Raw genomic sequence first — 23,699 nt, 5'->3', positions numbered from 1 at the left:
TTTGGGTTTTGAATTCTGCCTCTCTGTCTCTGTCTCTGTCTCTGTCTCTGTCTCTGTCTCTCTCTCATACACACTCACTATCCCCAGGGGAGCCCCAGAACCTACAGGCAAAACCACCTAGGAGCCCTCCTCCCCAGCAATAGAGAACACTGCCCTCAGTTGCTGGTAGTGCCAAGGTTCTGGCCTGAGAGACTTCACAGTGACAAGAACCTGACAGGGCCCCCCAGGAGCCTGCTCCACCCACCTGCTGCTCAACCTTGCCCTACACACCCCCTCCTCTGACCACCTGCCTCCTCATCCACACCTCACCCCGACCTGCCCCTCACCAACTCATGCCAATCACAGCACCTTCCAGCACCTGGGCCACACCACAATGTCCCTCACCCGACAGTATCCCAGGCCCCATCTTCCCCAGTGCCTCAGTCCTCTCCCACCTCAGACCCTGGCTCCGATCCAAAGAGACAGAGTGACCTGTCCCCCTCTGTCAACCTGCTTCCTGCTCTGGGCCATGGTATAGGCAATCCCCGGAGGATGCTGTCCACACCCTAAGGAAGTAGGTTTCCTAATCCTGGGAAACCCAGCTGCCACACAGCCTTTCCCCATCCTGCGCCAGGGACTTCCCAGTGCTGCCTTCTGGGAATGTGGACCTGGCCAGGGCCCCTCCAGGGCCAGTGGTCAACCCGGTGTCCCACTCTATTTGGAAGAGGCCACTCAGATGCCATCAGGACCTGCGTCTCATTGGAGTTAAGAAATACCCACCACACCCACAGACACACAGACTTGGACACAAACACATGGAGACACTCAAGCTCTCCAAAGCCTACACGTCACAGACGCTGCCCTGCTCACGTGCGGTCATATTCATTCACACAAGTGTGCTCTGGGCGGCCTACGCACAGGTGCTGCAGGAAGGGACATGCCGAGGCGGGCGGAGGCCATGCGGTGCCCCTGCTCTGTCCAGCAGGAAGGACCGGAGGTTTCCACGGAGGGGAATTCCCAAGCCCCGCCCCCAGGACTGTCCCTGTCCCTGCTCTCACCCCTACACATCCTCTGCACAAGTCCGGCCTGGCCCAACACCCCACCACCCTGGACACATACACTGGGGGTCCTGCAGAGGTCCCCACTTGGCGCTCTGGCTCCTTTTAAGCCCAGTTGGCCTATGTCCCGGAAGAGCAGGCTCGGGAGGGGAGTGGGCCTCTCACTGGCACCACTGCCCTTCAGCACAGGGCCCATCTGTCCAGGGGAGCCTGGAAATGTGGGGTGAATCTGGAAGGAGTGAATTCTCAGCTAAGACCAGTTCCAGCTCCAGCAGTGTTTCTAGCAGAGGGACAAGAGCGCTAAACCCGCACTGGGTCCTGGGGAGGGGAGCTGGGATGTGCTTGAGCCTCCCTCATTGTGGGAGCTTCCCTGGTCTCGCCATCCATCATCTGCTCCTGCTCACTGGGGCCTCCAGATAAGGGACAGGGCAGATGGGACAGGCCAGACCCCTCCCAGGGTCTCCCGCCGTCCTTGCTCTGCCGGGTGGTCCTGGGCCCATCCCAATCCTCTTGGCCCTCAAATGACATCCTGGATGGCCCCCAGGGCCAGTACAAGGGACTCTGCAGTGGATGTTGGAGGGTTGTGTGGAGGGGCGGGGACAGAAGTGGCCATGGGGCTGGGTGCTGCCCTACTTCTACTGGGGAAACTGAGGCTCGGAAGCCCAGTGTCAAAGACTACAGCTCTCATTCAGATAGATACAGACTCAACCCAGCACCCCAGGGAAGCAACCCATCCATCCAGAAGTCCAGGAAGGGCCAGAGAGAGCACAGTGGTAGGGCATTTGCCTTGCACGCAGCCAACCCTGGATGGACTCAGGTTCGATTCCCTGCATCTCATATGGTCCCCTGAGCCTGCCAGGAGCAATTTCTGAGCACAAGAGCCAGGAGTAACCCCTGAACATCACTGGGTGTGACCACCCCAAAAAAGTAAGATTTCCAGAAAGTGGGGCCAGAGAAATAGCACAGCAGTAGGGCATTTGCCTTGCAGGCTGCTGGCCCGGGGCAAACCCAGGTTCAATTCTCAGCATCTCATATGGTTCCCCAAACCTGCCAGAATTTCTTAGTTCAAGAGCTAGGAGTAACTAACCCTGAGTATAGTGGTATGCCCCCCCCCAAAAAAAAACAAAACACGGAAGTCCAAGAAAATAGATCCAGGCGGTGCTTTGCATACTCTGCTTTCTCGAGGACACAGTTATGTGAGAGTCATGGCAAGGTAACTGCTGCACTGAGACTGAAGTGGGGAGTGGAGAGTCTGTCCCTCCACCCCATCCCTGATAATGCCAGACCCAGAGGGGGGCCCAGATGAAGGGAGAGGCACGAAGGAGAGAGAAGAAATGGATGGGCACTCCCTGGGAACCCACCATGTAATGTACCCATGCCTGCTCACCCAACAGAGTATGGCTTCGTTTATGCTGGACAGGCCGAGGCCAGCAGTTAGCACCTTTTCCAGGGTGTCCTCGTCTCACTCGCTTGGCCACTGAGCCCGGTTTCCCAGGCTTGAGGCCCCACCACTTCCAAAACATTCTGGGGGAAACTGCCCTCTCCCTTCTTGCCCATCCTTCTATCCCTGTTCAGCCCCCACTGTCCTTGTCCCACTGTTCCATCCTCTACTAGACCCTGAGAGCTGGCTGCAGTGTCCCATGTCCTGATGTGGACACACAAGGACATGATGGGTCCTCACATCTTGGAATCTGGCTGTGCCCGTGTGGCCTCCGTGTCACCAGGTCAGACCTCACCATGGAGGAAAGTGGGAGAGGAATGGAATGGGGTCTGGACCATCCACCTTTGAATCCAGCTCCTTCCATGCTATAAGGGACCCCAGGCCACAGGCGAAGAGTTACGGCCTGCAGGAAAAGTGTCCAAGGGGATAGGATCCCAACAAAACTGAGAATGCTGCAGAGATGCAGGCGTAGGCAGGGACACCCACATGGTACCACAGCCCTGCTGTGATCCCCTCTTCCACCGAAACACAGACACTTGTCCCAAAGGTCAGAAGCTTCTGAATTTGATAAGGTCCTGGGCAGGCAGAAGGGGACACGGGTGTGGCTGGGATGGGTGAGGGATCAGGGTCGTGGCAGGTTCTGTGTATCAACGGGAAGAATAGGGCTGAGGCCAAGAACTAGGGAGCACCACGGAGACCAGGGTGGACGTGGGCTCTGGGAACAGCTGTATGGCAGCCCAGGCGTGAGCAGAAGTGGTGGGGGTAGGGGGCTGTCCTGAACCCCATGGAGATGCCTCCTCCCTGGTCTCAGATGGGGATGGGGCCACCATGACCCCTTCTTGGCAGAGGCACTGCCAAAGCCAGGCCAGAGGCTAGTCGTCACCTCCACAGATGGCCAGCAAGGCCTTGCAGAAGTCCCCAGAGGTGTCACCCTGTGGGCAGAGGAGATGGTCAGAGGCACTGGCTCAGCCTGACACAGAAGCTCTTTCTGCAGCTGTGCCTCTTCACCCAAACCCATCCATCTGTCCAGGGGACCCAGAGGGGTTATGGCTGGATCTGCTGCTTGTAGAGGACCCCAGAATGGAGGGGGTCAGGTCATGTGGAAACAGTCAAGTCCCTCCAAAGGCCACAATGCCTGATTCGCTCTGGGACCCCCAGCTCCCCACCAACACATGGGCTCTATCATGGGTGACCCAGGGGGCCAGACACGCAGCAGAGACCCCACCATGTCTCCAGATTCCTGGACAATACCTAGCTACAATGCTGAAAGAAGTGGCCACAAATCTGCTGGTCCCTGCAATGACTCAATTGGTCCCTGCAATGACTCCAATATGGCGCCCGGGATTCTCCCAGGGTGACTGGTCAGTCACTCCTGCATGGGGCCCTGGACCCTCCCCCATGACTTGATCGGTCACACCACAGGACCCGGTTGTCACTCCTATGTGGGAATGGGCACAGGAGGGCCTCTTTCTGGCCTCACCTCAATGGTCTGGTGCAAGGACTTGTCGTACTTGTCTAGGAACTCTCGACGAATATTCAAAAGGTCAATCTCGCTGCGGGACACCATGATGCGGGTCAGCGTCTTCTCATCGGTGCCCGCTCCCTGGACACGGTGGGAGGAACAGCGGCTCAGACCAGGGCACAAAGCGAAACCATCAGCCATTGTCCTAGGCCCCGAATCTCCTGCTCACCCCTACCAGGGACACCACAGAGGCCATGCACTTGGGTCTCAGGTCCTGCTTCGGAGGTGAGCCATCTCGGACACACACTGGTGTGGCCATGCACACAGGCACTGCATCCCTGGAGTGCAAGGACACGGCCAACTGTCCCCGAGTGGCATGCTCACACGGCAGGCACACCTGTGCAGTGGTCATCTATGACCCCAGGCTTGGGCAGCTCGATAACCTAGAGGGAAGGACAGGGCCACCCACCTTCATGGACTTGTAGAGCTTGTCCGCGAAGAAGAGAGGCTTGTTCCGGACACTCCGCACTGTGGGGCGGGCAAAGCTCAGGACCCACGCTCGGCCATGGCCGCTGGGTCCTACACCAGACCTTGTGCTGCCTTGAGTACCATCACCTTGCTATGTCTCCCATGTATGGCCCCTCCAATACTGACTCCCAGGTACTGATCCAAGTACTGTCTCAAGTACCATTTCTCTCGCTACTGCCACCCGAGGCTACTGTGCCCTGAGGTCATATTGGTCCTGGCCACGTCTTCCCTGATAGTGTCAACCCCTTCCTTTCCCAGATGGTATGAGGTATGTGACATGTCCATGTCCCTGTGCTGTGAGACATGTGACATGTTTTGTCTCTATGCTATGGGTGTACAACATGTCCATGTCTGTACGCTATGGGGATGTGATATGTCCATACCCCTGTGCTGTGAGATATGTGACATGCATGTCCGTGCTCTGAACCATGTGTCATGCGTGATCAGCTATGCATGTCTCAAGATTGGCTCACCGATGGCCACAAAGGCATCTCTGACATCCCCCGACATCTCCTTCTTGATGACATGTTCTACGTCGTAGTTGGTTTTCTTGACAAATTCCTGAAAGACTGCCCAAGAGGAGGTGTCAGTGCAGGGACCCTTGCGCCTGCCCATAGGCTGTGCAGGGGACTCCAATTCTGCCCAGCTGCTGTGCCCTCCCAGCTGCTTGGGGGTCTCTTCTGTCCCTGCTGGTGCCCACTAGCTCCACCCCACTGCCGGGCTGCCAACCTCGCCGGAGGTGCTGGTGACTCTTCGTGCACAGGATGGTCATGAAGCGTGTCTCTAGGGACTCCTTGTCCCCGCTGGTGGTGTCGGCGATTTCCTGTAGAGACAGCGAGGACGCAGCTGGTCACCCAGAGGAGTCGGGCCACAGCAGTGCCCACCCCTCCTCGCCTTCTCCTCTGGTGTCCCCACTGACTGCAGGACAGTCAGTGGATGGCAGGGGCAGGGCATGCACTGCTAGGGGCTCCACAAGAGGCCCCAAAGGAAAGAGAGAAGCTGTGGGGAGCCCCCAGCCCCCCTGGTCCTGCCCTGGGTTGGTGGGGTCACTCACCAGGATCTCGGCAGCCACCTGGCAGTGGGAGGGGAGAGAGCAGGATGCAGGAGTCAGAGATGGAGTTCCAGGAGCCCCTTGAGGCTGGGGGCCCCAGCAAGCCCGGACCCTAAGATGGTCCCCTAGCCCCCACCCACAGATAGAGACCAGGAGAGAGATGAAGGGGGAGAGAGAGGAGGAGAGAGATGAAGTGAGAGGAGAGAGGGGGAGAGGGAGGACCTGTGTTCACGAGGGGAGGGATTGGGCACCCACAAGTGGGCTGGCCTGGGTTGGGGTCCTGCTGCTCCCCTCAGATTCTCTCTTGCCCCTCTGGCCTGTCCAGCCCCTGCCAGCAAGGCCTGACCAGCAGTCATATAGTGCATGCAGTCCTGGACCCATGTGGGACACCCGCCCCACCCCTAGCCCTGGGCCCTGCAGTCCTGTGGCACGTAGAGCAGCTTTGGGCCTGATGGGTGGCTCTGCCCCTCCCTTGAGGACTCTCACCCCATTTCAGACAGTGTTCAGATCCCTTCCCATAAGATGTTCCACCTGCTGCCAAGCCTATGAGTTCCCTATAACCACCCCCCGAACCCCCTTCTTTGCTTGTCCTGCTCGTTGGGGCTCACTGAACAGCCCAGACTCGGCAGCTCACCTGGGCATCCTCTCGGGCCTGGTCCCGATCTTCTCCTCCTTCTTCACGGTTGCCCTGAAGAGGAGAGACAATGGGACTGGTCAGCACCCCAGGCAACCCTTCTCTCAGCACAGCACGACCCGGGTCAGAGGGCTTTGGGACGTTTTGACCTACTAGCAAGCCTGTGGCCTGTGGCCACTGGGGGAAGGGAAGGAAGAAACAGAACCACGCTACGGCCTGTTTCTGTGAACAGGGTCAAAGGAGGAGGCCAAAAAGGGGGACCCATGATGCACTTCCTCATTAGTATAGTGGTGAGTATCCCCGCCTGTCACTCGGGAGACAGGGGTTGAATTCCCTGACAGGGAGACACGAGAAATTCTTGGGACTGGAGCATTTGCCTTGCACAGATGACCCAGGATGGACCTGGGTTCGATCCCCGGCATCCCATATCTCCTGAGCCATATTTCCTGAGCCTGCCAGGAGCGATTTCGAGTGCAGAACTGGAAGTAATCCCTGAGCACCATCAGGTGTGACCCAACCCGCCCCCCCCCAAAAAAAAACAGGCACCTACAAAGGCTGCCGGAAGGAGATAGCAGCATGGTATCTCTGAAAAGTGAGGCTAGAAAAGGTTTGTTCTACACAACGAGTCCCTCCTGAAGAGGCAGAGCATCCCCGCATCCCCTGCTCCCCTGGTCCCTCGCCCCTCAACTGTTCCATACGGTCCCTGTCCCTGCGTCCCTCACCGTCGCCAAAGAGATGAGAATCCTCCTGAAGTGGCCGGAGGTGTCCGAGCTCAGGGCGTCCTCCAGGGACTTGTGATAGTCTGGGACAGAGAGAGGTTCAGGATGTGAACTCTGAGGGGCAGGACAAGGTGTATGTGGGATCTTGGGGCTCTCAGCCTCCAGCTGGCCAGCGACAAATGCCACTCTCCTGAGTCTGGACGTGTGACCCACTCACCACTCGGGTTCCTTACACAGCGACTGTGGCCGAGCCCCGTGGCCACAAGCAGGCATGGGGGCCGTGGGGAAGCGCCCTCCCTGCACCACCCCTCACTCACCCTCCTTGTATGCCTCGTTGATGGCCCGGATCTCCTCGTTGTTGCGAGTAGTCAGAATCTCGATGAGGGTCTTCTCATCCGTGCCGGCACCCTGAGATGAGGGAGCAGGCGGGTTGAGGCCTGGGCACGCACCGTCCCCCCTCTTCTTCGCAGCATCTTGAGGGGCACTGTGCTATGAACTTCCAGACCAGAAACCCAGAGCCCAGCAGGGACCTCCCTGCTAGCTGCTAGGGTTTGCAGACCCTCTCCGAAGAAACGCCCTCAACCAGATAAAAGCAATATATAGGAAGGGCTTGGGGGGGGGGGCAGGGGCCTGACTGTGGGGGACAAACGTGTATGCAAGACAGAGACAGACACGTGTGCAGAACAGGGCATACTATATTTTTCATACCATAGACACACTTCCCTCCCCACAAAAGATGGGGCAAATGTCTGTGCGTCTTGGAGTGAATGCCTCCTGGAGCCAAAGCCTGAGTGCAGGGGAGGAGAGCATGTACTTGACATCCACAGTGTTATGCCCCTTTCTTGCAGACATGCCACATAGTACTACGAGCTGTCAGATTAACACACTTTCACTGCCACAGCTAGAGCTCTCATTTTTTTGTTTTTTGTTTTTTTTTGTTTTGTTTTGTTTTTGTTTTTGGGCCACACCCAGCAGTGCTCAGGGTTTACTCCTGGCTATCTGCTCAGAAATAACTCCTGGCAGGCACGGGGGACCATATGGGACACCGGGATTCGAACCAACCACCTTTGGTCCTGGATCGGCTGCTTGCAAGGCAAACGCCGCTGTGCTATCTCTCCGGACCTGTAGAGCTCTCATTTATGACTAGTTGATCGCTGCTGTGACTTTGATTTTTTTTTTTTGGGGTCACACCCGCCAGTGCTCAGGGGTTACTTCTGGCTCTATGCTCAGAAATCGCTCCTGACTGGCTCAGGGGACCATATGGGATGCCAGGATTCGAACAACCGACCTTCTGCATGCAAGGCAAATGCCTTACCTCTATGCTATCTCTCTCGCCCCCAACTTTGGTATTTTTTATATTAACAAAAATGTATTTAAAAAAATTTTTTTTCTCTTTTTGGTTTTTGGGCCACACCTGGTGGCGCTCAGGGGTTACTCCTGGCTCTGAGTTCAGAAATCGCTCCTGGCTAGCTTGGGGGACCATATGTGATGCTGGGAATCGAGTCAGGTCTATCCCAGGCCAGCAGCGTACAAGGCAAACACCCTACTGCTGTGCTATTGCTTCGGCCCCTTTATTTTTTGATATAAAAAAAAGAGGTAAATGTGTTTAACCAGCTGTGGACTGGCGTATTGTCAATATACTTCGGCCTCGCAGGCCGGTTGTTCCCAGCTACGCTATGGTCTCTGGATGGCGTCTCACATTGCACTATTTGCTTTAGAATATTTTTGTTTTGTTTTCCTCGTCTAAAAGCTATGTGCATCTTATGGTCAGGTGTGTCTTATAGAGCCAAAAATACGGTACCTACAGGGAAGGACAGACACGTGCGTGCGGAGGACAGGGTCATACACACCTCCATGGCCTTTTTCAGCTGTTTGGCGTCGTAGTGGGCTGGGGTCATCATGAGCCCCAGAATCAGCCGGGCCAGGTCCCCGGAAATCTCAGACTTCAGGTCGGCCATCAGGTCCTGGCCAGCAAAAGGCCCTGCTCAGCTCAGTGCTGCCCCAAGTGGAAGCCTCGCCTCAACACACAGTTCTGTCGGGCCCTCAACACCCGCCCATCCAGACTGGCATGGCGTCCATCCTACAGCCATGCCCACCGAGGCCTGCCCGTCCTCCAGCCCCACCCACTGCAGATCTAGAGCCACCCAGCCCCAGTTTGTCCCTAGTGCTCGGCCCACCCAACGAACCCAGGTGTGTCCACCTCGAGGGGATCTCCCACCCTAGTGCTGCGGGGGTGGGCAGCCAAGTGGGCAGTGTTGGGGACACGGTGGGGGGGGCTCACCCTGCCAAAGTGGGACTTGAATGTCTGGCGTAGCTGTTGCCTCTGGGCGTTGCTGCGGCGTGTGATAATGTTGATGATGGTTTCCTCATCAGTCCCTGCAGAGACAAACTTCAAAGGGGGCCCTCAACAGGGACAAGGGTGATGCCATGTCCAGAGGGAGATGCTATGTCGCTTATACCCAGGACCTGATTGGGATCGTTTCGGGCTGACTCTCAGCCCCACCAGCCCTGCCCCTGGTTCCACCGCAAAGGCCTAGGAGGGGGAGGCCCTGGGGTAGGGGGTGAACATTGCCATCATGCATGGCATGGGCCTGAGCCACAGAGCCAGCTGGGAACCCTAATGTCCCACATCCCCTGCCCTCACCGAGCCCCTTCATAGCCTTGCGAAGAGCCTTGGCGTCCGCATCCGGGTCAAAGTCTCCTGCAGGCCTGACGGTCCCTTTTAGCTGCAAGAAGGGGGAGACACTGAAGGCCTGCAGCCCAGTGGAGTGGCCTGCTAGGGAGGAGCTGGCCTGGGGTGCGGATAGGGATGCGCCACCCAGAGCTGTTGTGGGGTGCACGGACCCATCACCGCCTCCCCAGGGCTTCCTGAAGAGGTAAGCGCGTGGCGGCATTAGCACAGGGCACCCCAGTTCCCAAGCACCCGGAGACCCCAAGGTGCCTGCAGTTCCTGCTTTCACAACACCCTGCAAGGCCCATCTCTGCCTGCAGCTGGGATGCGGGCGCCCTTGCCCACCCAGCCTTCTCGGGATGCCGAAGCCCAAGCAGAGACCCTGGGAAACAAGGTGAAAATAGGGTGTTGGTGGGGTGCATGCCTCAGCATCCTAGAATCCATCTCCCGTGCCAACTCTACACCTCGACCGGCACCCCTTTCTACCTAAGCTGAAGGGGTCTTGCTGTGAAGTCTGGGCACTCTTGGCCAAGGTCTTCAACTCGTGAAGTTTGAGTCACACCCCGTGATGCTCAGGGGATCACAAGGGATGCTGGGGATCCAACCCAGGTCAACCCCATGCAAGAAGAGTGTCCTCCTCTGCCCCACTGCTCACTCTGGCCCCTGCTTTGAGCACTCTAGCCTGGCTCCTCACCTGCCTCATGCAAGGGCAGGTCCGGGATCAGGGGGCTGCCCAGAGTGCAGCTGGGAGCCAGGGAGCCAGAGGGACACGGGACACTTTGAGAGTGGAGGGGTCATGGAGTCCCCAAGAGCAAAGCAGCAGTGGGATAGCTCGAGTAAAGGAACAACAGGTACTGGAGAGTGGAGCGGTCACAGCACACCTCAAGAGTTAGAAAGGGTTGAGCAATCCCAGGGCACCCCGAGAAGAGGGTCTGCAGGAACCCTAAGAGCAGAGGTTCTTCCTGTGGGCCCTATCTTTGGGGCTCGGGCCCTCAGGAAATCTTTATTTTGGTTTTCTGGTTTTAGGGCCACATACAGCTGTGCTCAGGGGACCATGCACGATACCAGGGATTTGAACCCGAGTCATGGTCGCAAGCAGGTTACCTCCTGCACTGTCTCACCAGCCCTGTTTTTACAGTTGAGTGGAGGCCCCCCTCAAACACGAGACACAAAGTACTTCCTGGATCACTGCTAGTAGTGTGGCCAGGAGGCCTCATGCATGCTAGGGCGTGCTGCGGCCCCCGTCCTTTGCCTACTCCTCCAAAACTTTCTCTCCCAGCCCCGGGCACCTACAGGCCTTGGGAGCCTCTGCTCTCGGGGTCTCGCAGGATGGACAGACCCCCGTGGACCACCCATGCCTGCTCACAGGCTGAGTCCTCAGGGGCCAGCCCAGTCCCGTGTCAGAGCGTGTCAGGGTGTGTTAAGAGTATATCAGGCATGTGAGAGAGAAAAAGCAGGCAGCAGGCTGGTTAGCCTTGGAGTAAAGATAGAATTCCCATTCTGGGCTGGACAAAGGGCAGCAGAGGAAGCGAAGTCAGAGGTCGAGCAGGGCAGGGATGTCTGACCTCGACTCTGGACACTGCGCTAAGTTCCCACATCTGGTAGGCCACCTGAGCAGCCTCTGGGAAGAACTGGCCGGCAGCACTGGAATGGGGCGGAGAGGAGGGAGGTCATTGGGAGCACACACACACACACACACACACACACACACACACACACACACACACACGAACACTAACACAGTGCGCATACATAAACAGACGCATCCCTATATGTTGGGTTACACCTTATTTTACCTAAAACCAAGATCATCCCTGGTTTCTATGTGTTTGTTTACAACTTGGATTTACCCCCAAATCAGAGATTGTCTTACTTGGAAACCTGAGTGGGACTGGCCCAGGATAGCCTGAGCCATCTGTCCTTACTGCCCCACCCTGGGGTAAGCTCTAGACTCAATAAAAAAGGCGGTTCTGGCAGGCAGCTGGCTCTTCGTACAAAGTAGAAGACAGCCAGAGGACACGTGTTTCACCCTCAGCCTGGTTTGGATTATTTCATGCGCTACCCTGATTCAGACTCCCTCATCTGGGGTTGGAGATAAGGTGCATGAGGTGATTTTACACACATATACACATGTGTACATATCCACACATGAGACAGGCAAGCAACTCAGATACACAAATGCACACTCACAAGTGCATACATGCTACTCCTCCCCCCAACTTCCTGGCTCTCTTACCTGATGGTCAGACCTCCCACATCTGGGAGGGGTCTATGGAAGGCAACAAAAGGGTTGCCTGAGGGGTGTAAGGGAGTTAGTGAGAGAGATTCAGGGAGAGATTCGGCAGGAGAAGACTCAGGAGAAAGTGGCAAGATGGAGAGATCAGAGACGGCCGGGTGCAGAGAGCTGTTTCACTTAGAGTGGCACATGGTGGCTAGGACTTTATAATAAAGTTCATGTCTCCTGAAATCTGACTGCTGTGGATCATTTCCTTTCCGCTACCCTGGTCCCTGTTCAGGCGCCAATTGCAGTAATAATTAAATGAATAGATTTTAAATATTATTATTTAATAACTATTTAATAATAATGGAGAGGCCTTTCTCAGCCAGGCCAGGTACCTGCACCCCCTTCCAGCCAGAGGGTCTGAGAGTTCAGGGTAGCAGCGAGAAAATGATCCACAAGCAGTCAGTAGAAGTCAGGAGACATGCAGCTTTACTAGAGGCCCTAGCCACCATGTCTGGCTTCTAAGCGAAACAACCTCTCTGCACCCAGCCATCTCTGATCTCTCCATCCTGCCTCTTTCTCCTGAGGCTTCTCCTGCCGAATCTTGATTCTCTCCCTGAATCTCTCACTCTATCTCCCTTACACCCCTCAGGCAACCCCTTTGTTACCTTCCATAGACCCCTCCCAGATGTGGGAGGTCTGACCATCAGGTAAGATAGCCAGGAAAGGGGCCAGAGCAGTGGCGCAAGAGGTAAGGCATCTGCCTTGCATGCGTTAGCCTAGGATGGACTGCAGTTCAAGCCCACAGCATCCCATAGGGTCCCCCAAGCCAGGGGCGACCTCTGAGCTCATAGCCAGGAGTAACCCCTGAGCATCCCCAGTTGTGGCCCCAAAACAAACAAACAAACAAAAAAGATAGCCAGGAAGTTGGGAGAGGGGTAACACCTATACACTCACAGACACACAGTGTCCCTCCCTACATACACACGCATACTGACACAACACAGCTACATGCATGCCAGGTGAACACTGGCCTGGATACACATGCCTAGGACAGACCGCAGTTCTATCCCCGGCATCCCACATGGTCCCCCAAGCCAGAAGCGACTTCTGAGCGCATAGCTAGGAGTAACTCCTGAGCGGGTGTGGCCCAAAAAAAAAAAAACAAAACACACCTACGCTCAAAGTGCCCATGGACACATGCAGTCACAAGCACACACTTGCCCATCTCACATATCACACAGGCACCCTTGACACACTCACACGTACAAACACGCGCACACATTAAGCACTCCGGTCCTCCTGGGCAGTGCTCCCGGCTCCAAGGGCACCAGCGTCCCCTGAAACTTACTCGTCATCACCCCCGCACAGCTTCAGCAGAGCCCGCTTGTAGTCACCGGAAGTGTCGTTCTGGGGGGAGAGGGACAGTTAATTAATTAATTAATTAGAATTAATTATCTTAATTGGCTGACACTCCTTCTTGCTTACGTGGTTCCTCCCTAATGCTCCCAATCACCATCCAGGTCTGCTAGACTGTCCTTCAGACAGGCTGGACATAGTTATCAAAGGTTGATATAAACCTAGAACAGGGGCCGGAGAGATAGCACAGCAGTAGGGCGCTTGCCTTGCAAGCAGCTGATCCAGGATTGATAGTGGTTCGAATCCTGGCATCCCATATGGTCCCCCAAGCCTGCCGGGAGCGTTTGCTGAGCACAGAACCCCGGGAGGTAACCCTTGATCGCTTCTGGGTGTGGCCCAAAAAAAACAAAGGAAAAAAAAAAAAGCTGGAACAAAGAGTGCCTGCAATCAACTGTAAACATTTTTTTTAATTAATCAATTGGTTTTTTTCTGTCACACACAGTGGTACTCAGGGCTCTGTGCTCTGAAATCACTCCTGGGGCTGGAGTGGCACTCGAGGTAAGGCATCTCTGCCTTGCAAGCACTAGCCTAGGACAGACCAAGGTTCGATCCCCCGGCATCCCATATGGTCCCCCCACGCCAGGAGTGATTTCTGTGCACATAGCCAGGAGTAATCCCTTAGCATCAACGGCTGTGGCCCGAAAAAAAAAATCACTCCTGGCTCCTGGCAGGCTCAGGGATATAGGATGCCAAGAACTGACCCCGGTTCCATCCTGGGTAGGCCGCACGCAAGGCAAATGCCCTACTGCTGTGCTATGGCTCCAACCCCAACATTAAACATTATATATCTCGCATAGAGTCTGGGTCACAGGGATGGCGGGAATGCACTCATGTATATCCTTTTATTTATTTGTTTGTTTGTTTGTTTATCCTTGGGTCAGACGCAGCGGCACTCAGGTGTTACTCATGGCTCTACTCTCAGAAATTGCTCCTGACAGGCTCGGGGGACCATGGGGGAGGTGGCGGGGATCAAATCCAGGCCACATGAAAAGCAAATGCCCACCACAAAGAGTGGTGAGTGCAGTGAGAGAAATAACTGCACTGAGAACTATCATAACCATGTGAATGAATGAGGGAACTGGAAAGCCTGTCTAGAGTACAGGCAGAGATGGGGTGGGGAGGAGGGAGATTTGGGACATTGGTGGTGGGAATGTTACACTGGTGAAGGGGGTGTTCTTTACATGACTGAAACCTAATCACAATCATATTTGTAATCAAGGTGTTTAAATAAATATATAATACAAAAAAAAGAAGAGGAAAAAAAAGGCAAATGCCCTACCGCTGTGCTATCTTTCGGGCCCCCAACTGCTAACCATTCTCTATCTGGCATAGCGTCTGGGTCACTGGGATGGCTGGAATTCACTCATGAATGTCCTTAATCGATCAACCCCGAGGTGCTTCCTCCCCTTCTGTCTAGAACCCCATGCTCGGCTTCAGTGAAACGGACTCTTCTATGACAGATTCCCTCTGTGCGACTGTGTGTTCCTTCCAGCGGCGCTGCTCTTTCCTAACCTGTACCCTTTAGGAAGAAGTTTGGCCAAGGGAGATGCTTGCCTGTTAGGGGCCCCGGATTTGCCAACCACCACCCCCTGGTGCCTCCCAACAATTGCCCGTTTATGCTCAGGGGGAACCCCAGCTGACCAGCTCTCACCTTGATCATGCTGTAGAGGGACTTCTCGTACTTGGTCCGGAAGATCTCGCGGATATCCATCATGTCCAGCTCGCTGCGTGTCACCATGATGCGGATCAGGGTGTTGTCCCGAGTGCCCAAGCCCTGGGGAGGTGCACAGTGGGGGTCAGGGGGTTGGGATTATGGTATCCATGAGGGGGATTGGGCGGACGGTGTCTGTGCTTCCTCCCACATCACTTCCAGCCATGTTCCTGCTCCACCACCCCGGTGTGCACTATGGTTTGGGTGAAAGGCCAGTACACTGCATGTCTCTCTCCCTGGTACATGCCACATGTGTGTGTCTGGGTGTTACGCATGTGCATATGCACATACACACACGTGCATGATACATGTATGCACATTACTCCTGAGTTTGTACCCTCAGCATTTGGGGTACGGTTTCAGAGCCCCCCTTTAGCCCCAGTGCAGTGTGGAGGTATGATCAGTGTGATGGCTTTCCCAGGAGAAAGCACCCTCATTCTGCTCTGTGTTTCAGGACATGGGGCACGGCCTGAGTCCCCAGTCAGGGCAGACAGAGACCCTGTCACTGGTCCTTCTCCCCCACCCCCACCTACCTTCATAGCCTTGAAGAGCCGCTCAGCAAAATACTCAGGGGTGCTGCGAACACATTTCACTGCAAAGAGGAGAGCAGTCAGGGGGCCACATAGGGGCACTCGGGATCAGTCAGGGTAAGTTGGGTTCATTGGGAGTCATTTAGAGAGTTATTTGGGGTCACTCAGAACCTACGCCTGTCCCCAAGGGTCTGTGGCCAGGCCCCTGCAGGAAGGGGAAGCAGCAGAGATGGAGTTGGGGATGGACTGTGACACCCCACTTCGTCCTTACAGTCCTGAGGATCAGGATGGGGTGCAGTGCAGAAAGTGCTGCCAGGGTTCACACTGTTGGGTCTGGAGGAGAGGAAGCAGGGAACTTGGGGGGATTCGGACCAGCAGGAAGAGCTGGAAGACCAGGATTTACAGGGTAGCCTTGGCAATCTCTGCACACCTGCCCTAACAAAAGGGCAGTCAGGGCCCCCCACTTTCAGGAGGGAGCTGTGGCCAGAGGGGGTGACCTGTCCAAGTCAGCTCCAGGCTGACTTGAATCTGACCCCTGGATAGTCCACTCCTGGTGACCCTCCGCTGTAGCCCCTGTCTAGGTGGTACTTCACCCTGCCAGAGCCCACAACCTCCCAATCACAGGGGCTGCTCAGTTCTACCACCTTTCCCGTCCCCAGCTACGGGCCTGACTGGAACCTGGGTCCCGGGGCCAGTGCTGAAGCATCCAACTTACCCACAGCCAGCATCAGCTTCTCAAAGTCCCCGGACAGCTCTCCACGGATGCTGGCCTCGATGGGCTTCCCGGTGGTCTTCAGGTATTCATCGAACACTGGGGGCGACACGGGGAGCAACAGTCCTGATGAGGCTCAGCTCACTTCCACTCATGGGAGGCCACGAAGAGAGGGGAAAGTGTCAATACTGAGCACGTGTGGGCTGCATTCATGCAGTAACACGAGCCATGCCACATATAGGCAGGCCCTGCCTCCCTCGGTCCAGAGCAGCCAGCAGCATGGGAGGAAGGGAAGTGGGGTCCCCCACCCTGTGCTCCTCACCTAGTCTCAGGTGCTGTTTGCTTCGGTTCCCCAGGATGTAGATGAACTGGGCCTCATCTGTCCCCCACTTGAGCTCTCCTGCCTCATACAGGTCCTACAAGACAGACCCTCAGCCCCAAGCAGGGTGGGCGGCACCTGCCCAGAGGCCCCCACAGCAAGGAGCTGGAAGGAAGGAGGGGGTAGGGTGAGTTCAGGGACGCAGCTCCCAGCCCCACCTGCACATCCTGCTGAACCAGCTCCTCGATGACCACGTCGTCCTCCTCCCGGGTACCCTGCAGACAACATGGCGGTCAGGCTTCGAGACCCCAGGAGCTGCCTACGGTGCCCCTGGGCTGCCTCGGGTTCCTGCAAGGCCCAACCCAGAGACAGGTACCAGGTGGTGAGGATTGCTGCTCTTCGTTTCGTTTGGGGTCCCACAGCGAACCCCAAAGAATTAAGCAGCCAGACGGAAGATGGGGTTCATTGCTAAAAGGTCTGAAGCTTCAGACAATTCAAAGAAGGACCCAAAAGCCCCATATAGGACCCCAAAACCCCATAATAGAACCTGAAAACACTTAACAGAACCCTGGGACCTCATGTAGGACCCTCAAAACCCTTAACAGGACCCTGGGACTTATACAGGACTCCAAAACCCCATAACAGGACCCCAGGACCCCATACAGGACCCCAAAAACAGGACCCAGGACCCCATGCACACCCCTGAAAACCCTTAATAGGACCCAAACACCCCATAACAGGACCCTGGGACTCCATAACAGGACCCTGGAACTCATACAGAACCCCAAAAACCCTTAGCAGGACCCTCCCAGGATCTCCCCACCACTCACCTGAAGTAGCACCACCAGCATCTTCTGAAAGTGCCCCGATGTGTCCCCCGTGATGTCAGCTTCCAGGTCCCTTTCGTAGGCTGTGGGAAAGGGCTGGGCTCAGGCTGGGAAAATAGTCCCTGGGGCTCCGGTCACAAGCCCTGATCCACCCGTCACCCTATTCCTGAGGGGACCCTGGCCCTGTCACCCCTATGACTGACCCTATGCTGGCCCAGCTGGCCTCCACCTGGCCCTCGGGCATCCCTCCCCTCCCCTTCCTGTGAGCTTATCATCAGCTTGTCTGTTTGACCTGAACCCATGTCCCCAACACACAAGGATACAAGTGTCCATCCACTCTGTCCCTCTGAGGGAGAGACCGATAGGACAAGGGGTCAAGGGAGGGACAGAAAGATGACAGAGAAACATAGAGATGGACAGATGAACGGATTCATGGAGAGAGGGATAGATGGAGGGATAAATGGATGGGCACAGTAACGAATGGAAGGAGGGAGGGAAAGGCTGGTGAACAGAGGAACAGAGGGTAGGAGAGAGAAGGGCAGAAGGATGGACAGACAGAGGGACAGAGGGCTGGACAGAGGAGGGGCAGACAGAGAGACAGAGGAACCGCTGCCGGCCCTCTCTGCACACCCCACACTCACCGTCCTTGTAGGCTGCCACCAGCTCGTGGATCTGCTGGTTGGTGCGTGAGGCCAGGATTTCAATGAGACACTTCTCATCAGTGCCAGCACCCTGAGGAACACGGGGGGGCTCAGTACATAGTGGCCCTGCCCCTCGGCTGCCCCCAGGACGGCCGAGTCCCCCAGCCTCACCGACACGGCGTCCTTGATCTCCTTGGCGTCGCAGTAGGCAAGGGGCCGCATGAGCCCCACAATCAGCCGCTCGAACTTGCCCGTCAGCTCGTACTTGAGGTCAGCAATGAGGTCCTGGGGCAAGGGTCAGGGTCAGTGCAGAGTCCCCCAAGAGGGTCCCCCACCCACCCAGGCTCCCTGCTGTGGCCCCTGCAGTCACCTTGCCATAGAGGGACTTGTAGCTCTGACAGATCTCCTGCCTCTGCCTGTTGCTGCGGGAGGTGATGAGCTCCAGGATGGCCTCCTTGTCGCTACCTGGAAGGGACAGAGATCAGGCACCTCACCAGTCTCTCCCCCACATCCAGGAAGACCTCCAAGGCTGTCCCAGCATGCTGGGCACTGGGGGAGGGCTCAGAGTGCACCGGGGGCCCAGTGCTCCATCTCACAAGCCGGGAAACTAGACCCACCCTTCTCACCCACCCCTGGCACCCACCGAAACCCTTCATGGCTGTGTAGAGAGCCTCAGCGTCTTGGCCCGCATCGAAGTCAGGGAAATCATGGACAGAGCCGCGGTACCGAGCACCCTGCAGGGAAGGGAGGTTGAATGGTCAGTGCCCACCCTGATACCCACAGTCACTGCCCTGTCTGGTGTGTATGTGTGTGTGTGTGTGTGTGTGTGTGTGTGTGTGGGTGGGTGTGTGTGGGTGTGGGTGTGGGTGGGTGGGGTGGGGGTGACCATCATCCCCAGGTGAGCACTCAGCCCTGTCATGCATGGGTCCCCTGAGCTCTGCTCCTTGGAATGTATCGACCATGCTGGCCTAGGGCAAGTTGGGGTCCCCAGAGCACAGAGCTTCCTGTGACCTGGCCCTGTAGTGACGGACATCAGGACTTAGCCAAGCAGACACAATAATATCACAGGGAGGCCTGAGTCAGGCCAGACCTGAAGTTCACATTGTCCATCCTCTGCTGAGATAGATACAGGAGAGGAAGCGGAGTGAGCTCCACCTTTCCCCTGGACTCCCACCTGCCATTTATATGTCCATCTGTCTGTCTACCCATCCATTTGTTGTACCTAGGCCCAGACCCAGAAGGGGCGTGCTTTGGTTCTTTATGTTTGTTTGTTTGTTTTTGGGCCACACCCGGCAGTGCTCAGGGGTCACTCCTGGCTATCTGCTCAGAAATAGCTCCTGGCAGGCACGGGGGACCATATGGGACACCAGGATTCGAACCAACCACATTTCGTCCTGGATCGGCTGCTTGCAGGCAAACGCCGCTGTGCTATCTCTCTGGCCCCACTCTTTGGTTCCTACCTGCACGGTCTTAGCCATGGTGTCCGGTTCTGTGGCACAAGAATCTGGAGAAGAGAAAGGTGATGAGCCCCTCTCCACTCTCTGCCCATCCGTCCATCCTTCTCAAAGTGACCCTTACTCTGCTCGTCCCTCCGCCCATCTGTTCAGTGTTACAAGCACTCTGCTAGCCACCAGATAGTCATATCCAACCCTATCCATTCATATCCATCATATTCATATCCTATTCGTATCCAACACCTCCTAGGGAAGCGCCCCATGTCTCTGTGGTCAGGGAAAAAAAACACCTGTGGACCCAGGCCAGCCAGTCTGGTCCTCTCAGAGCAGCACACAGACCTCTGGTGTACAGGACAATAAGGACTGTCCAAGGAGAGAGGACCAAGCCACAGAGATCTCCCAGGGCTGAGGAGGGCCTCGGACTGGCCATGTCTGAGAGCCCACGGTCCCCAGTCCCTTCAGAGTCAGGCCCACAGGTGCAGGAAGCAGGGGAGGCTATGCAGGTACACTGAGCTGAGGGGGCAGTGGTGTGGGTGGGGGCACAGACTCAATACTTGACCCCAAAACCTGACAACAGGAGGCTGCAGTGTACAGTGGGGGCTGAGTCCTGCAGAGAGAAACTTCAGGGAGCTGGGTAGCCTTCTTCTCTGAGCCTATAGTCACTGAGTACAAGAGTAGCAGCACACTGTCCACCAGCAGTGGCCGACACAGTGACCAAGATTCAGGGACAGGAGCAGGGCCCAGTGACCAGAGGGGGGCCAAGGTCCCAGCCATCCTGGGCCCCAGGCCGCTGTGTCACCCAGAGCAAAGTGACCTGGGCAGGGGGAAGGGGAGGACAGCTGCGCAGGAAGCCCTGCAGTTCCCTTGGCAACAGAGGACACAAACAGGTTGTGTGAAAATGGGGTTCCCTTCCGCCCAAATCTGCCACTTCAGGGCCTGTGGAAGGGAAGGGGGCAGAGGGCCCCAAATGCGGCTGCTGGGCCGGCCTTAGCTAGCAGAAGGAGGCGGGGCGGGGAGAGCGCCTGCAAGGCTTGGCCTGTCTGCCGGAAACTTCCACCGCTGGACGAAGCCCAGCTGGACGGATGCCCCTTTCTATGGGGCACTCAGAATGAGTGTGGGGACACTCGAGAGGGATAGGGGCCTGCAGCGGTCCGGGCTCCGAGCACCTCTGGAGCTGTCCATGTGGGTGCAGGACCCCCCCAGAAACCGCCCCTCCGTGCCCCTCACTGAATCAGATGGCAGCCAAGTCCCTAGAATCTCTCCCAGCCTGGATGCCAGGGGTTGTGCTGGGTGGGGATCCCCAACCAGCCACTCACACACCTGCCCGGACACACCTGCCCCCTCACACCTGCTAGTCACAACTGCCCCTTCACACCGGCCACACCTTCCCTGTCACACCCGCCCCTACACACCTGTCCATTCCTGACCCATCACCGTGCCCTGTCACATCTGTGCCATATCACATCTGCCCCTATGACATCTGTCCCAACTCACTGCTTATACCCTACCCAGTCACACCTGCCTCTGACTTTCCATGGGTACAGCAAAACCCTCAAATCACCCCAGGCCTGCAACAAGCTGTGAGTTCCCTCTGACCCTCAAACACTCTCCTACTGTACCCCAAGGAGTGATAGCACAGTGGTAGGGCATTTGCCTTGCACGTGGCTGACCCAGGACAGACCTGGGTTCGATTCCTGGCATCCCATATGGTCCCCCAACCCAGGAGCTATTTTTGAGTGCAGAGCCAGGAGTAACCCCTGGGCCTCTCTGGATATGGCCCAAAAACAAAAACAAAACAAAACAAAAAGAAGGCTAGTAGCTGTGAAATAATTCAGTCACTGGAGTCAGCTCGCTTTATTCCCTCATAGCTTTATCTCTGCCATGTGCAGACTCTGCACCATGTCTGCTTAACTCATCTCTTTCTCTCTGTCTCCCTTTCTGCTGCTCCCATGCTTCCTTATTGCTCTCTCCTCCCCCCCACCCGCCAGACTATTTTAATTAATTTGGGGGGAGGGGTTTGGGTCACACCCAACAGCGCTCAGGGGTTCCTCCTGGCTCTATGCTTAGAAATCGCCCCAGGCAGGCACAGGGGACCATATGAGATGCTGGAATTCGAACCATCGTCCTTCTGCATGAAAGGCAGACGCCTTACCTCCATGCTATCTCTCTGGCCCCAGACTATTTATTTATCTATTTATTTATTTATTTATTTTGGCTTTTTGCTTCTGGGTCACACTCGATTGTGCTGTCCTGGGTCGGTTGCGACAGTGTGCAAGGCAAACACCCTACCTATCTCTCCTATGCTATCTCTCTGGCCCCAGACTCTTTTCTTTACTCTCCAGACCCCCACCCACCAGGGTGGGGGTCGGCCCTGTAATCCAGGTGTGATTAACATCTCAAAGAATGAATTGGGCTTAGGGGAAGTTGGGGGAACGGATGCCTTACACCCCAGTACCTCCCACCACACCCACTCTCCCATTGCATCTCAGTGCTTTCATTTGTACCCAAATATTTCACCACTGCACCCAGAACTCTCCATGTACCCAGCACTGCACCCTGACATTTTCTGCACCCCAACAGAAGTGACATGGTGCCTCCAGCCACCTTGAGCACAGACTCACTCGCCTAAGCATCTGCCACAGAGCCAGAGGCACCTCGTTCTGGGGTCCTGAGACCCCCGCCCCAGCAGTCTCTCAGTAGCTGGAGGAAAGTGTGTGAGAGAACTTGGCACAGCCATCTGCATGGGGAACCACTCGAGGGCAGTGAGGGGTTGGCACCAGTGCACCCTAACCCTGCACCCCCAGGTACGGGACCCAGTCTGCTGCCCATCCTTGCGGGGACTCGCCACACCGGGGCACCCAGACACCTCACACCAACCTGGGCTTCACACAAAGCACCAGGCGTGCTCTGCAGTGGGGTCCCATACCCCACCCTAGGCCTCCTCAGTGGTCAGGTAAGTGCCCCTCTATGCGTGTTGGGGCTCGGAAGTGAGGGTGGAGGCCACACCCAAATGGGGACCACAGGAGCAGGAAGGGGGTAACGGTCCCCAAGAGGAAGGAGCCCCATGTGGAGAGCTGGGTGTGGCCCGTGCTGGCTCCCATCCCCGGCCTGGGGCTCAGCCCTCTGCCCAGCAGTGCGGTGGGGGGTGAGGGCTGCAGACAGCTGGTGAGTGAGCGACGGCACAGCTGTCAGGCCCCGCCTCGCCCAGCCCAGGACCTGCGGGAACAAAGGCAGCTGCAGAAGGATGGACAGCAGGACGGGGCTGGCCAGCATGGGGGGCGCTGACATCCAGGCCGGTGGCTGCAGGGGTGCGGGCAGGGGAGGGTGTCTCTCCTCTACTCCACTCCGGCAAACCCCAGATGAAAAAAAGAAAAGCAAGTAGGGTGGTCCCCAGGTCCTGGGCCACTCTCTAGCTTCCCAGAGCCCAGCAGAGCGAGAGGAGAGGGGAGGGAACTGATGGCTCTGCTCACTGCAGCTGGGGTGGGTACCGCAGGGAAGTGGGCGCTGATTTCAGGGGGGCATAAGGCCCCAAGGGCTGGGGAAGCAGCAGAGAAAGGGCCCTTGGAGCCCACTTTCTGCTTTACAGACAGACAGAGCCTAAAGGGTGCAGGGTGTGGCCAGGGGGTGTGATCTTGGGGTCCCCCAGCAGTACAGAAGGTCATTTCAGCCACACCCTGCCCTGCAGAGACCCAGCTCCTCAGCAAAGCCAGAGAGATCTCCCAGGACCCCCTCTTGCATCTTGCAAAGGAACCCCCATTCCGGATCCCCCAATTCCTGGCACCGCCCCTAGGGTCCTTCTCCAGCACCCAGGCCTTCCCTTCCCCGGGCAGGCCCCGCACCCCAGGCCTGGGACACAGCCTGCAGCCCCCCGCTTCGTGTCCCGCACCCCAAACCCCGCTGTCCACCTTGCACCCTGCTGGACCCGCACCCCGAGCCCCTGTCCCGCGCCCCAAGCCCTGCGCCCGGCCTGGCTCACCCCTCACCGGCGGCTGGAGCTGCTGAACCCGTTAGCCAGGCTGCGGAGGCGGCGGCAGGTCGGGGCGCCTTGGGGTACACGTGTCCTGCTGGGGCCAATGGACAGCAGCCCCGCCCCACTTTCTCCTGGAATCTGAGAATGTCACTGCCCGGGGCCGCCACGACACCCAGGAGGAGCTGCGGGACACAGGCCCGGCCCTGCTCAGCCCCCAGGGCCCGGGGACGCCCCATCTCCAGGGACCCAGGGGCCTGCCTGAAGGTCACGGCGCAGGTGACCTCAGGGACTTCTCTGGTGTCCCCCAAATCCGCCTAGGAGGTCAGGTGGAGGCCTGCAGCCTGGGGGCAAG

At 56.9% G+C, this 23,699-nt stretch overlaps 1 protein-coding gene across 2 annotated transcripts; it reads right to left on the bottom strand.

Annotated features, from left to right (window-relative positions):
* Positions 1-3,014: 3,014 nt before the first annotated feature.
* Positions 3,015-23,410, bottom strand: ANXA6 (annexin A6). 2 transcript variants are annotated; one of them, XM_049778011.1, is made up of 25 exons: positions 23,354-23,410; positions 19,384-19,427; positions 18,567-18,657; positions 18,294-18,388; positions 18,095-18,208; positions 17,924-18,014; positions 17,286-17,365; positions 16,674-16,730; positions 16,459-16,552; positions 16,140-16,235; positions 15,428-15,486; positions 14,835-14,957; positions 13,116-13,174; positions 11,109-11,187; positions 9,517-9,598; positions 9,154-9,248; positions 8,723-8,836; positions 7,190-7,280; positions 6,876-6,955; positions 6,154-6,207; positions 5,198-5,291; positions 4,942-5,037; positions 4,410-4,468; positions 3,959-4,081; positions 3,015-3,410 (listed from the first exon to the last, which is right to left on the bottom strand). In XM_049778011.1, the coding sequence occupies exons 2-25, from the start codon at positions 19,399-19,401 to the stop codon at positions 3,351-3,353; spliced, it is 2,004 nt and encodes a 667-aa protein (XP_049633968.1). In that variant the 5' UTR covers positions 19,402-19,427; positions 23,354-23,410; the 3' UTR covers positions 3,015-3,350. The 2 variants fall into 2 exon arrangements, with proteins under 2 accessions (XP_049633968.1, XP_049633969.1); XM_049778012.1 differs by having other exon boundaries at positions 23,361-23,384.
* Positions 23,411-23,699: the final 289 nt, after the last annotated feature.

This window comes from Suncus etruscus, chromosome 8 (genome assembly GCF_024139225.1).
Source record: "Suncus etruscus isolate mSunEtr1 chromosome 8, mSunEtr1.pri.cur, whole genome shotgun sequence".
Lineage (NCBI taxonomy): Eukaryota > Metazoa > Chordata > Mammalia > Eulipotyphla > Soricidae > Suncus > Suncus etruscus.
Note: the sequence above shows the minus strand (reverse complement) of the source record. Positions and strands in the feature narration are given on the sequence as shown.

Excerpts from the sequence above, each read along its gene's own strand:
- ANXA6 (XM_049778011.1), bottom strand. Across the intron at positions 18,209-18,293 it reads ACAAGTCCCTCTATGGCAAG|GACCTCATTGCTGACCTCAA; the intron begins GTGACTGCAGGG and ends CCCTTGCCCCAG. Across the intron at positions 8,837-9,153 it reads TCAAGTCCCACTTTGGCAGG|GACCTGATGGCCGACCTGAA; the intron begins GTGAGCCCCCCC and ends TTTGCTGGCCAG.